The following is a 14679-nucleotide window of genomic DNA, read 5'->3' as shown; positions in this document are numbered from 1 at the left end:
CTTCCCCTTGCCTTTGGGGAGCTGGTGGATCAGTTGGTCCAGGGGCTACAGTTTATCTGTAATGCCTCTTTAGATGTGGCTCCTTTTGATTTCTAATCTGTCTTTATCAGCAGTGGTCCTTTGGCGTATTATCTGGCTGAAATGCTCGTCTGCGTACCAGACTTCTAGGAAAGCCTTATCTGATTTTGTACGGGATCGCCTGTTAGGAGCTTCCTTGGATGACATCATTGAGGGTCTCTCAGGGGGGAAGAGTACTCTTCTTCCGCAGGCTACCAAGGGCAAAGAGCCTCGTCGTAGACATGGGCTATTCTTCCCAGCTCATAAGAGGCCTTTTTGTTCCTCAGGGCCTCAGTCAGTCATCCGGTCTGGCAACAAGATTGATTTTCAGTCTTATCCTTCGGAAAGGTTCTTCCCTTCCAACCTTCACTTGTCCGCAGATCGCTTAAGGGGTCTCTTTTAGGGTAGTACAAGACTTGTTACCTCAAGGGGTGATTGTCCCGGTACCGACTTCAGAACGTTTCCAGGGATTTTACTCAACCCTCTTTCCCAGGAAGGAATGCAAGTTACATCCGATTTTTGGACCTCAAGGCGCTAGACTGCTTTGTGCGGGTACAGAATTTCCGAATGGAGTCCATTTGCACGGTAGTGGTGTCGCTTCTGTCTACATCAAGGACGCCTACCTTCACATTCCAAAAGGGGGCCAGCCACCAGCGCTTCCTCCGCTTTGCCCTGGGTGAGGAGCATTATCAGTTTGTGGCGTTGCTCTCTGGTCCCCCCCCCCTCCGCTCCTCGGGTCTTCACAAAAGTGTTGGCCCTGGTGCTAGCATTGTCGCGTCAGTGGGGGATCGCAGTACTGGGGTACCTGGACGATCATCTTCTGCAAGCGGAGTCTCCGACTGCTCTGATGGACAACTTGGAGAGTACTCTGCGAACTCTGAGGGAGTTCGGTTGGATTTTGAACCTTCAGAAGTCTGCTCTGGTTCCGTCCACAAAACTGGACTATCTGAGTCGGACTCTGGACTTGGCCTCAGCCAGAGTATTTCTTCCTTCTGGAAAAACTCCAGAAATTGCAGGAGGCAATTCAGCTTCTGTTGTCCGGCAGACGGTCATCCCTCCGGGCTTGCTTGCGGGTGCTGGGCCTGATGGTGTCTATCTTCAAGGCGGTTCCGTTTGCACAGTTCCACACGGGGGATTCTGGTGAAATGGGACAAGAATCCAGTCTCTAGACAGTCTGATCCTGTTGAGCCGAGGTACGTGAGGGTCCCTGATCCGGTGGCTTCATTCTCCGGCACTTCAACAGGGAAAATCCTTCTCCCCTTGTACTGGACGGTTGTCCCAATGGATGCCAGCCTGTCCAGGTGGGGAGGTGTCCTCGGCACAGATTTTGCTCAGGGGGTCTGGACTCGGGTAGAGTCGAGACTGCTGATCAATGTATTGGAACTCCAAGCAATCAGACTTTTCTGGATCATTGGACAATTTTGTCTTCAGGGGTGTCTGGTACGAATTCAATCGGATAGTGCCACGGCCATGGCCTATGTCAGTCACCAAGGGTTGGGAAGTAGCTGGCGTTCTAAGGTGGGCAGAATGATTCGTTCCAGCCCTCTCCTGCTGTACACATTCCAGGGGTGGAAAATTGACAAGTGGATTACCTCAGTTGACAAGCCTTGGACCAGGGGGAAAGGTCACTTCATCCGGAGGGGTTTCTCCAGTGGGGTACTCCCGAAATGGACCCTGTTTGCCTTTCGTCTCAACAGGAAGGTACAGAGATTTGTGGCACTGTCTCGGGATCCCCTGGCCGACGCCACAGACGCATTAGTGGCTTCTTGGAGTCAGTATCGTCTTGATTTACGCTCTTCCCTCTCTCTCTCCCCCCCCCCCCCCCAAACTTCTGCCAAGACTCCTGTGCAGGGTAAAGGCAGAAGGGATTCCGGTTATTCGAATGGCTCCTGTCTGCCCTCGCAGGTCTTAGTACGCTGATCTGGTATGGATGGTCGCCGATGCTCCTTGGGGACTTCCTCTCAGGGAAGATCTGCTGTCCCAAGGGCCAATCTTCCATATTGCTTTAGTCGCTGGCTTTAACAGTTTGGCTGTTGAAAGCCAGGTGCTCAAGGATAGAGGTTTGTCTGAATCTGTGATTCCTACGCTGTGAGGCTAGAAAATCTACCTCTAGGAAGATCTACCATCGTACTTGGAAGACGTACATTGCGTGGTGAGTCTCTTGGGGTTCTCCCTTGCTCCCTTTCGGTGGCTCGGATCCTGGCTTTCCTCCAATGGGGGGGTTGAGCAGCGCCTGGCCTTAACTACCAGTAATGGCCAGCTTTCGGCCCTTAGTTTTCTTTCAACGTCCATTGGCCACACATTCCTTGGTGCGTACCTTTATACAGGGAGTTTAACACTTGGCTCCTCCCGGGTTGTCAGTTCTCCAGAAACCTCCCTTCAAAAATATTCTGAATGTTCCCCCGCTTTTGTTGTCCCAGAAAGTGGCTTACTTCTGCGCCAAGAGTGTTGGAGCTGGCGGTGTTATCTTGTCGTTCACCTTACCTGGTGGTTCACAGAGATAAGGTGGCTCTTCGTCCCTGCCTGTCATTCCTTCCAAATGTTGTCCCTGGTTTCCATTTGAATAACGACATTGTGTTACCTTCCCTATGTCCCATGCCTACACATCCTTAGGAAATTGCCTTGCATTCCCTGGATGTGGTTCGGGCAATTAGGGTGTATCTGGCAGCTACGGAGTCTTTTAGGAAGTCAGGCTCACTATTTGTGCTCACAGATGGAACTCAGAAAGGATTGGCCCCTTCTGCTGCTACCATTTCCAGATGGCTCAGACAGACGGTGATTCAGGCTTATCCAATTAGGGGTCAGGTTCCTCCTTTCACTGTTAGGGGGCACTCTACTTGGGCGCTTAGTGCCTCCTGGGCCTTCCATCATCAGGCGTCAGTGATGCAGGTTTTCAAGGCGGCCACCCTGTCATCTATGCACACTTTCGCAAAGTTTTATAAATTGGATGTGTTGCATCAACGGATGCTTATTTTGGCCACAAGGTTTTGCTGGCTGCTGTTTAGAGGACCTGATCCTCTTTGAGGTTGTATTGTATTTTTTCAGGTGAGCTCCAGTTGTTTATGGTTGAGCTCCATGTTACCTGGTTGGCTACGGTTTAGCCTGGGGAATTTTTTCTTGCTGTCCCAATGGTCAAGAAGATGGAGAGCTGTGACTTCCATTTCTCTGTTGGTTATTGATGGACACAGCACCCACCCCTCTGTGGAGTTGGCTTTCTTCTGACACTGCTTGTAACAAAATCGAGTGCCTATAGCTGAGAGTGGGAGTAAACCTCCTGGGACAGCCCCAGAGGCGTACTCAAGCTTTTTCCTGCCTAGTGTTCCTTCTCAAGGGGGCAGTATAACCCAATGGTCAAGAAGATAAGGAGCAGTGTCCGTCAATGAACATCAGATAAAGGAATTTTACGGTAAGTCAAAAATCCAATTTTTTTCATCGCAGAAGCCTGTAAAGCATTGCACCAGCGATCAGCAGATCGCTAGTTCCATGCAGGAAGCCGATACATTCTGACAGGAAGAATCAGTGAACTAACATGGCACTCGCAGCTCCATGGTAGTTCGTTGAGAACTACAAGCTGTCTTGACTTGTAGTTTTCTATTCACAGAACATTGTAAATGAGTCCCGCATGGCCACGTTTTTTTTTTTAAATTGTGACAGCTAGCAGGGCGAGAAGATTCATTCATTTTCATGTTACACCCTGAATATGAGTAACATGTTATGAAAGGTGAATTTATGCTTTAGTCCCGGTTCACACTTTGCTATGCGGGAATGCTGCGAATATGCAGCGTGTTCCCGCATCGCATCCGCACACCTGGCAGTTCACACTGCCATATGCGATACGCAGGGGGTGTCAATTAAAAGTTAACGACACCCCCAGTTGAGATCGCATATCGCAGTGTGATCTGCAAGTTTGCACAGAATCGGATCGCACTAGTTTGAACCACCATGCGATCTGATTCTGATGCAGATATAAAAAAAGGGTCATGTGCATGTTTAGTGCGATTGCGGTGCTAATTCAGCCATACAAACTGTATGGCTGAAATTTGCACCGCACAGAGATCGCATGTAATTTACGAGCAGTGCGCTCCGAATTACATGCGATCTCTGTGATCGCACTAATGTGAACCAGCACTTAATCTCCTGACCTGCCAGACAGTGCTGTGCTGTGTAAATCTCAGGACTGAAAGAACAGAAATACAAATCCTTTGGCAGGTAAAACGGATCCCTTATGTGCATTTAATATGTGTATTTAGTGGTTTGCCTAGAATTCCGCTTTAAGAACACCTTGATATGGGAAGTCCAATATTTTACAAAGTACAATCAGCGCAAACAAATACCTAAAATGAACATTGAGGAAAACTATTGCAAGCTGAAAACTATAGGGTCATTTCACATAGCTCCAAATGCAAATTGTAAACAGACAGTGCAGCACAATCACAATCAATATGAACTAGTTAAAGTCAAATATGGCACTAATCATTAAGAGCAGTCTGGAACCCAATAAAAAAAAAACATCCATAAAAGACAGAAGTGTTCTCAGATCCACTTGCACCCGGGGTGACTGATCCCAGCACCAACTGGCAAAATGCTCTTTCATCTCAAAGGAACGAACCCTAGAGCCAACAGGAGGGTCAGAAAACACCTTTTCCCACTTCAGGGGGGTTAACCCTTAGGAATCCTGATGCTCACATGAATCCCGGTCATGGATAAATAAAATGAAAAAATATAAGTTATCTCCGTTATTATAAAAGGACAGACTTGAATGTAGAAAACTTAGACGATATTCTTGGTAGCAGGCATACAAAGCATACATAATGCTGATACCGTATTGGCTTGTCAGGATAGCAGCGAGTGACGCCACAAGCCGTGGCTGCTCCTCCCGTATGCAATAGGTCCTTTGGGGCTTCGTCAGTGGGGATATCCAATATTGCCACAAACAAAACAAAAAAAAGAAAAGGCCGAAAAAAAAAAAGGGCCCCTTTTTTGTGTATAGAGTACTTCAGAATTCCAAATTTAACCAATGAGACAAGAGTTGTTTATTTGATTGGTAGATGCATTATATACAGGGAAAAGGCAGAATTATGTGTCCAACGGTATTATAGGCTCGATTTTGTGTAAACTACACTTAAAAAAAACAGAAGTGGTGTTTTTGTTTCTTTTCTTTGTCTATGCTCACTGGTTGAAGGCCAGTGTATTACACTTTGTGTTCATTAGCAGTTTATGCAAGCTTTCCTTAAAGTGGATGACCTGTCAGACATCCAAAGAGCACGGATCATTGGTGCCTGTTTAGCTGGAGCATCTATGACCATAAGAGCCAAATTGGGGTTTTAAGGGCAACAGTTTCCACAGGTAGGATTGCTTAACCACATCATGCCCATAGGGAAGTGACGCGTATGTCCTTCAGGTTGTAGTGGTTATTACCTGGATTTTTAGACAGCAGTGGGCTTTCCTGTAGAAGTGATCCGAGCGGTTGTACAGCTGCCCAGTCACTTTTTTTTTTTTTTAAGTTTATGGCCATTCCATGTGCATGGCATGCGCAAATTTTAAAGCGTGACACGTTCGGTATCTAGTTACTTGGCATAACATCTTTTATATTTTACAAAAAAAAAAATTGGGTAAGAGTGATGGATGGATGGATGGATGAAAATTAGCATTTTAAAAATGGTTGCGCAGATATTGTGTCACATGAAAATTTGCAACAACCACCATTTTGTTCTCCAGAGTCTCTGGTTTCAAAAATTATATAATGTTTGGGGGTTCGAAGTAATTTTTTTTAGCACAAACAGATTTTAACATGCATATTAGAAATGTCAGAATTGGACCAGTTTTTGAAGTGGTTAACTAAGCATGGTAAGAATTCATCAGAAAACACGACTAATAGTGAAAAAATACAAACTTGAATTTTTGCATTTACTAGACCTCCTCCGTGGATGTTTACTCTTTGAAGTTCTTTGTGAACCCTTTCTAAGAAAATAGGGTCCTCAAGGTAAATGTTGTTCTGCTGCCACTTTTGCTTTATTAGTTCTGTGTTGTTGGGCCACAATTCTTAATGGAGTTTGATGGTACCTGTCATTCAGGTTAGTCTTTAGGCTTTTATCCTTTATAGATTAAATATTTACATGATTTGTATATTCAAATATAACTCTTGAGGCTGTTGCTCTTGAAACCACAAATGATTTGGCTGTTACGGTTACAGGCACTCCAACTGGGCGCCCAATGTTTTGGAAATCTAGCAGCTTATTTTAACAGCCACTTGTAGTAACCATTGCTAAAAGATGAACTAAACCAAGCAGTAGTTACATCTGTTCCATTGATTCAGTGTCTGTGCGCTCCCTCACCGGTGCCAGCATCTTTACCTTGCCTTTTTTCTGGGTTCCGGTGTCTTCAGCCATCAGGAAGGCACAGCTCTGAACAATGGAACTCCTGCGCATGAGAGGCAATTCATCTTTGCTCCAAGGCAAGCTGAGATTCTCCACTGAGCTGTATATTAACAGTTCTAATCAAATGTGCCAGCAAGCAGGAAGCATTTATTGCTGAATAGGCATAGTTTTACTCGTTGGCATTAGGAAGCCTCACTGCTACCAAGGCAAAGTGTAATACAACAAAGGGAGCATAGATTTAAAAAAAAAAAAAGCACTAATTACTCTTTTAAATGTAGCCAATGAAAATGAACCCTTCTGATGCCAGTGGTCATGTTTGGGGGAGATTTACTAAAACTGAAGCACTAAGAATCTGGTGCAGCTGTGCACTGTGGCCAATCAGCTTCTAACTTCAGCTTGTTCATTTAAGCTTTGACAATTAAAGCCTAGAAGATGATTGGTTTCTATGCAGAGCTGCACCAAATATTGCACTCTTCAGTTTCAGTAAATCTCCCCCACTGTATCCTACCCCTGTAGACCTGTTGTGCATGAACTGAAAGCTCCAACCTGTATTTTCAAATATAATTGTAAATGCCATTTTCAGCTGTCTGGTATGGAATGACAATGTTGGGGGTGTTGATAAAAGACTTATTTCTTTGTTCTCCTTTTTAGATGTGAGTTTCTTGTCTGAAGAGAAGGTATATGAAATTCTTGAGCTATGTCGAGAAAGAGAAGATTACTCGCCTCTGATCCGAGTGATTGGCAGAGTGTTTTCCAGTGCTGAAGCCTTGGTTCAAAGTTTCCGAAAAGCAAAACAACATACTAAGGAGGAGCTTAAATCCTTGCAGGAAAAGGATGAAGACAAAGATGAGGATGAAAAGGAGAAAGCTGCTTCATCTGCTGCTATGGAAGATGACTCTGCAGCTTCTTCCTCCAGGTTAAGCGACAGTACCCAGGGAGATAACAACATACCGAAATTAGGTCCAGAAGAAGTGTCTTTAGACATCGAAGCAGTAAGACGGGTCTATCACAGGCTACTTTCTAATGAGAAAATAGAATCTGCCTTTCTTAATGCACTTGTCTACTTATCTCCCAATGTGGAATGTGACTTAACTTATCATAATGTATATTCTCGGGACCCAAATTATCTCAACTTGTTCATTATAGTAATGGAGAATTGTAATCTCCACAGCCCGGAATACCTGGAAATGGCTCTACCATTGTTCTGCAAAGCAATGAGCAAATTGCCTTTGGCAGCACAAGCAAAACTTATCCGACTTTGGTCAAAATACAGTGCTGAACAGATTCGCCGAATGATGGAAACGTTTCAGCAGCTCATAACATACAAAGTTATAAGTAATGAGTTCAACAGCCGAAATTTAGTGAATGATGACGATGCCATTGTGGCTGCCACAAAATGCCTGAAAATGGTTTACTATGCAAATGTAGTAGGGGGTGAGATTGAGACAGATCACAATGAAGACGAAGATGAAGAGCCCATCCCAGAATCCAGTGAGTTGACCCTCCAAGAGCTACTGGGTGAGGAGCGAAGAAATAAGAAAGGGCCCCGAGTAGACCCCCTTGAAACAGAACTTGGTGTAAAAACAATTGATTGCAGAAAACCGCTCATCCCTTTTGAAGAATTTGTTAATGAACCACTAAATGATGTTCTTGAAATGGACAAAGACTATACTTTCTTTAAAGTAGAAACTGAAAATAAATTCTCATTTATGACATGTCCTTTTATCCTGAATGCTGTAACAAAGAATCTGGGCCTCTATTATGACAACAGAATCCGCATGTATAGTGAGCGACGAATCACAGTGCTTTACAGTCTAGTACAAGGACAACAGCTCAATCCATACTTGAGACTCAAAGTCAGACGAGATCACATCATTGATGATGCTCTAGTTAGGGTATGTATGGCAAACTCTTTTGCACTTCTAACAATTCTCTTTGCTTTTAATTTGTTTGCACATATTAAACATTTTGGTACTGAAAGGGAGTGGGTTAAAGTGGTTGTAAACCTCTGTCTTTAAATATGAACAAAGCATATCCTTCTATAGTGTACTTGTCTCAATCCAAAGCACGAAGTGTGATTTCTCTCTGCTGCCTTGATCCTCTATCAGCATAAGTCACTTCTGACAAGTTTTCCTAATCCCAAGAGACGAAATGTGATGGGGGAAGGAGCTCCAGCCCACAGCCTTTGCCAGACAGCCACCGCTCTGTTCCTGTGTGAAGGGGGAGGGGTTTTCGCTTTCCTCCAATCCGCTCTCATTGTTCTTCTCACTGAGATCTGGAGTGTGTCATTTCAGCTTCCTGTCCTCTGCTTTCTGAAAGCTCAGGCGGGCTGTATAAGTTCTGCACTTTGAACCGCTATATAGAAGCGAGGGCTACAGTTACAGGTAAAATTACTTAGTAGGATTGGTTTCTTCTCACTTCACTGGGAACAAGAAAGGGTTTACAACCACTATAGGACACACTGGCTTCCTATATCTCTCAAACTCTAATTTGATGTGTTTTTCACCCTGGGAGATTAACCGTCTAGCTATAAAAAAAGCCATGTGAGGAATTCTTTCTCCTGCTGTGATTTCTGTACTGTCCGTCTAGCTGGACAAATCCCATCATATAGTCCTATAAGCAGAACACCCCAAAAATACCATTGGTATGTTATGTTTGTTAGCCTTTTTTGTGTTTGGGAATACTGAATTTTGCCTTCATTTGTCCACCTCTCAGTTGAAGGCTTTAGTCTAGTCATGGTATAAAGGAATGATGACTGTAACCCCATACATCCACATGAAAATCCCCGAACACTTCTTACTTTGGCTTAAAATGTCCTATACCACAATAGACTTTGGGCTCCACTGACATCCTAAGGGTTTTTAAGACCACATTTATAGGATGAAAGACCTCAGTGCTTCTGTGCCCTCCCTTCTGCCAAGTGTCCCCACAGCAAGCAGCTTGCTATGGGGGCACCCGAGCCACTGCTCTGTGTCCATTCAGACATGGAGCCATGGCTCGGTCCTGCCCCCTTTCTCTTCTCATTGGCTCACTGGTAGTGAGCCCCAGGTGTATCTGTTTACAGGGATGAGATAAATCATTTGCCACTGACAGGTGCTTACAATGATCAGCTTTTATTTAAAACCTTTATCCTATAAAGAAGAAAAAACAGTTTGCTGTAACTGATTATAAAGTGTGAGCTGCAGTTTGGATTCAATTTGATAGTGTATCTACATCTGCTAGTACATTTAACACTCCCCTAACCCCTAAACTGGCAATACCGCTGTCTACTGTGTCTCTTGTGCTCATTTATCTAGAGAGGGTGTGTGTTACTGGCCAGATAACTACTCGAAAACAAAGGGGAAAAAGCATTAAAAAAAGGAAAGTTAATGCAGCCGACACATTTTAATGATGAGTAAGCTGCAATATTTTACATTGTTGGCTTTGGGTTTAATACCAGCTTAATTCAATAAAGCTGTCCAAAGAGCCACACCTTTGACATCCAATCAGAATCCTCTTGTACTGATCTAGTTTTTATATTTATGCTATATTGTCAAAAGTATTGGGGCACGCACATGAACATTAATGGCATCCAAGTCTTAGTCCGTAGGGTTCAATATTAAGTTGGCCCACCCTTTGCAGCTATAGCAGCTTTAACTCTTCTGGGAAGGCTGTCCACAAGATTTAGGAGTGTCTATGGGAATGTTTGACCATTCTTCCAGAAACAAGTTTCTGAGGTCAGGCACTGATGTTGGACAAGAAGGCCTGGCTCACAGTCTCCGCTCGATTTCACCCTAAGTGCCGGTTCACACTAGGTCGCTCCGACTTCGGGGGCAACCTGTGAAGTCGCGTGCAGCGCGACTTGCATGGACTTCATAAAATGAATGTCTATGCAAGTCGCTTCCAGGTCGCCCCGAAGTAGTACAGGTCCCTTTTTCTAAGTCTGAGCGACTTGTGTCGCTCCTATTAGAACGGCTCCTGTACCGCACAATGAGAGCGTGACGGACCGCGACTTGTCAGGCTGACAAGTCGCGGTCCAAGTCGTAGCAGTGTGAATGGGCTCTAAAGGTGTTCTATTGGGTTTGAGGTCAGGACTCTATGCAGACCAGTCAAATTCCTCCACCCCAAACTTGCTCATCCATGTTTTTATAGACCTTGCTTGCACTGGTGCTCAGTCATGTTGGAACAGGAAGGGGCCATCCCCAAACTGTTCCCACAAAGTTGGGAGCATGAAATTGTCCGAAATATCTTGGTATGCTGATGCCTTAAGAGTTCCCTTCACTGGAACTAAGGGGCCAAGCCCAACCCCTGAAAAACAACCCCACACCATAATCCCCCCTCCACCAAATGATTTGGACCAGTGCACAAAGCAAGGTCCATAAAGACATGGATGAGCGAGTTTTGGGTGGAGAAACTTGAATGGCCTGACCTTTTGGGATGAATTAGAATGGAGAATGCGAGCCAGACCTTCTCGTCCAACAACAGTGCCTGACCTCACAAATGCGTTTCTGGAAGAGTGGTCAAACATTCCCATAGACGCAATCCTAAACCTTTTGGATTGCCTTCCCAGAAGATTTTAAACTGCAAAAGGTGTGTGTGTGTGTGTATATAATATAAATATAATTTTTGCATTTTTTTTTTTTTTTCAAGGAAAGATGTGTTTGGTAATTGTCACTGTGCTGATGCCATATTTTGCTGAACTTTTAGAGAGTAAAGAAGTGCATATACTCTGTTTAAAGTGTAACTATAGGCAAAACCTTTTTGTTTTAGTTTTGTGTGGAGTGGAGAGGGATTAGAACACATGTCAGTTTTTAAAACGGTCTGTGCCCCCATTAGGGAAATACCCCCTCTCCATTTGTCCTGTTTATTGTTCTCAAAAGAATAGGTAAAATAGCATCCCAAATTTTGGGATGACATCAGAACACTAATAGTGGGGAAATCTTCCAACAGGGACAGTAGTTCTGGTGACACACTGGGATTCCCTTAAGGCCCGTACACACGTGCAGATTGTCGGCCGAAAAGATTCGGCCGACGACCGATCGGCCGATTTTCGGGTTGTTAGTATGATGCTTCCGACAGCCGACAGCACACTTGCGGCCGAAAAGAATCTGTCGTGCAAGCATTTAAATTTTTGTATGCCGACACCAGAGCGGCCGATTGTTCGCCAGTCAGTACAGAATTCGGCCGACAGACAGCAGATTTGCAAGACTGGGCATGCTCAGAAAAGAAAAAACACAGGGAAAGTTAACCATCACTTCTGTAGTCGGCGGACAAAATTCTTGTGCAGTCTTTTGCACTTTTCAACAGACACGACAGCCTGGGGACAAAAGACGCCGATCGTTCGGCCGACGATCTGCACGTGTGTACGGGGCATTACTTTGGAGGGATTTCTTCCCACTTCCTGTTTTGACTATGGGACAGGAAGTCCATCTCCCCAGTGAGACACATGGCAGAAAAAAATGACTATGGTTCTAACCCTCCTTTTTTCTATTCCAAATGGAAAAAAGTGTTGCCTTTAGTTACACCTTAAAGAGAATGAAGGCGTGTTTTAAGTTTTGCTGGGTATTTTCTAGTGAACATTTTAGTGTGGCACTCATTTTCAATGGCCCCTTAAAATACCAACCCAGTGCACATGCGGTGAATTTTTTAAAAAAAAAGTGCAGTGCATTTTTTTTCAATCCAATCTTATGCAGTGTGAGCCTATTTAGCCCTCAGTCATGCATGTTATCTACCAGGTCAATAAACATGAACAGTCTGTATTAGCAATCTTTTCATGTTTTTCCCAGTAAGTCTCTCAGATGTCTGCAGGTGCCTCTAAGACCTTAGATTGTTGCCCAATTCAAATTAAAAAGTGCCAAAATAGCAATGTTTTTTAGCACTTTTTTATAAAAAAATAAATAAAATTTGGTCTCCAAATATCTATTTTTTTTGTCCTAGACATTTCTGTGACTAATTTACAAAATGTGGAGAAATACTGTTTGCTAGGAGTCTAAACTGTTAGAAAATATAACTTTCCATCTGCTATTCCACAATGCTCTTGACAGCAAGTGATGTTCGTAACAGTAAAAAGGGGATGTGAAATAGCTGAGTAACCAATTAGATGCTTTCTTTCAGTTGCTAACTAGCACACTGTAGGATTACCGACTTGGGTCTCCTTTCCGCCTCCTTTCATAGAAGGGTTAATTTGGGCTAGCAGCCAAGAGGACAAAAAAATTTGGCTTCAGAAAATTTAAAGTGAGAAAAGTAAAACTTGCAGATATAACATGACCTAAAATAAACTGGAATCTTTCTCCTTTAAAAACTATTACATCCTTAAAAAAAATTAGTCACGTGTGTTATAGTCTTAAGGCCCGTACACACGTACCGATCGTCGGCATACAAACGTCGGTGGACGAAGGATCTGCCGATTGTACGCGTGTTAGTATGGTGCCTCCGACAGATGTCTGCGCACAATCCGCGGACAAAAGTCTTTCTTGCAAACATGAAAATATTTGTATGCCGACACCAGAACGGACGATTGTTCGCCTGTCAGTACACAATTCGGCCGACAGACCGCAGATTTGCAAGACTGGGCATGCTCAGAAAATAGAAAACACAGGGAAAGTTAACCATTACATGACATCACTTCTGCAGTCGGCGGACAAAATTCTTGTGCTGTCCTTGTGCTGTCTTTGCACTTTTCAGCAGACACCGACATCCCGGGGAGAAAAGAGGAACATTTGTATGCGACCATCGGTACGTGTGTACGGGGCTTTAGTCTGTAAAGTTGGTTAAGTATTGATATTTTTGGAACTCCCCAAGAGACGGACGCTTAGGGTACTTTCACGCCATATGCTGTTGGTGGCTATTCCAGCGTAGTCTTAGCGCATGACAAGGCAAAATGTCTGTCTCCCTATGTTCCCGGTTCACACCACTGTGTTGCAGTAGTGTGCAGGCACAGTGCGCTGAAAAAAAAACCTGCATGCAGTCCACTCCCTTACACTGCTCAACCGGAAATTTACCTTTTGAGATATCTGTTACACATCCGAATTAAGTCTTAAAAAAAAAAAAAATGGTGCAATGTTCAGCGTGGCAGAACCGAACACTAGCCATTATGTGGGAATGCAGTGACCGCTGTGAACGAGACTCCAATGTCTTTTTATGTTTATTGTAGATCCCTTGACCCTAAATCCAAAATAGCTGCCACAGTTTTGTAAAACTGAAAAGTATAAACAGTTCTTGCTTTTAAAGGCTCCTCAACACTACTAGTACAGCTCAGGTCAGAGCCGCAGTACTAACAATCCAGTGTTAGTACTGCGATCTCCCCTGCTGTGCTATTGTGTTCTGATGGGAGTGCCGCCTCCACCCCCCCGGCAGAACATTCTGGTTAGCGCTCTCAGCCATTGGCTGTGAGCACTGATCGGGAGCAGGTCAGCAGACCTTTTTTCAATCATGACCCTTCAACAGAAGCTGACCGAACAGCTGGCTTCTGTCAGACTCGCTGTCTTACACACTGCTCTACATTCGGCCCGTGTGTACTAGGTTTTAGGCCGCTGCGACACTTGCGATCTTGTTGCTTGTAACCGCTCCCCAGGAACAGGATCGTGATGTGGGATGTGGCAGGACAGAGGAATAATCAAGTGTTTGCACAGGTCTCTCCCTTGCTACCTGGATGAACAAGACTACTGCTCTCTTGTTGGCAAATCCTATTCAGCAGCATTTCCGTCATGGAGAATTTAATGCGTTGCTGTCCAGCCAGTGACTTGTATGGGTCATACACACTACAATTGTCTTTTAGATTTTTTTTCCTTTAGATATACCAAAACCATTTAATATGAGGTCAAACCTAAACACTTTTTAATTTTGTATGGTTTCAGGCAGGCCCTTCCACTACATAGATGACGGTAAATCTAAAGGAAATCTAACAACAAAAGTTGTATAGTGTGTGTGTTGTATAGCTTAAGCAACCTGTGGAAGCAGGTAAAATGTAGCAGCAACATTTTTAGCAATCTTGTAACTCTAAATTTGTTGACTGCAAATGTGACATCTGCCTTCGAAAGTCACAGCATTTGCATTCAGGAAGAAAGTTTTAAGGGCAGGGTATCATAATAAAACTTTGTACTTCACTGTTCACACAAAGAATGCTAGGATTTCAACCTGAAATAGCATCAGAGGGTAGAGATAAGGTAAATATATTTTGCTAACAATATAGGCCATTCAGCTGTAAAGAAAGTGAGCTAGAAATGCATGGAGACACAATGGTTGATAATTTAAAAGAAGCTGCTGC

The 14679-nt window shown here is 44.0% G+C and overlaps 1 protein-coding gene across 2 annotated transcripts in view; it reads left to right on the top strand.

Annotated features, from left to right (window-relative positions):
• UBE3A (ubiquitin protein ligase E3A) overlaps nt 1-14679 on the top strand; it is an 80628-nt gene that overhangs the window by 29699 nt on the left and 36250 nt on the right. For both annotated transcript variants that reach the window (XM_082246687.1, XM_082246688.1), the window contains exon 4: nt 7086-8329. In XM_082246687.1, coding sequence (XP_082102813.1) covers nt 7086-8329 — 1244 coding nt within the window. The remainder of the gene's footprint in view (nt 1-7085; nt 8330-14679) is intronic.

This window comes from Pelophylax lessonae (genome assembly GCF_965119305.1).
Source record: "Pelophylax lessonae genome assembly, chromosome: 2".
NCBI classification, from domain to species: Eukaryota; Metazoa; Chordata; class Amphibia; order Anura; family Ranidae; genus Pelophylax; species Pelophylax lessonae.
Note: the sequence above shows the minus strand (reverse complement) of the source record. Positions and strands in the feature narration are given on the sequence as shown.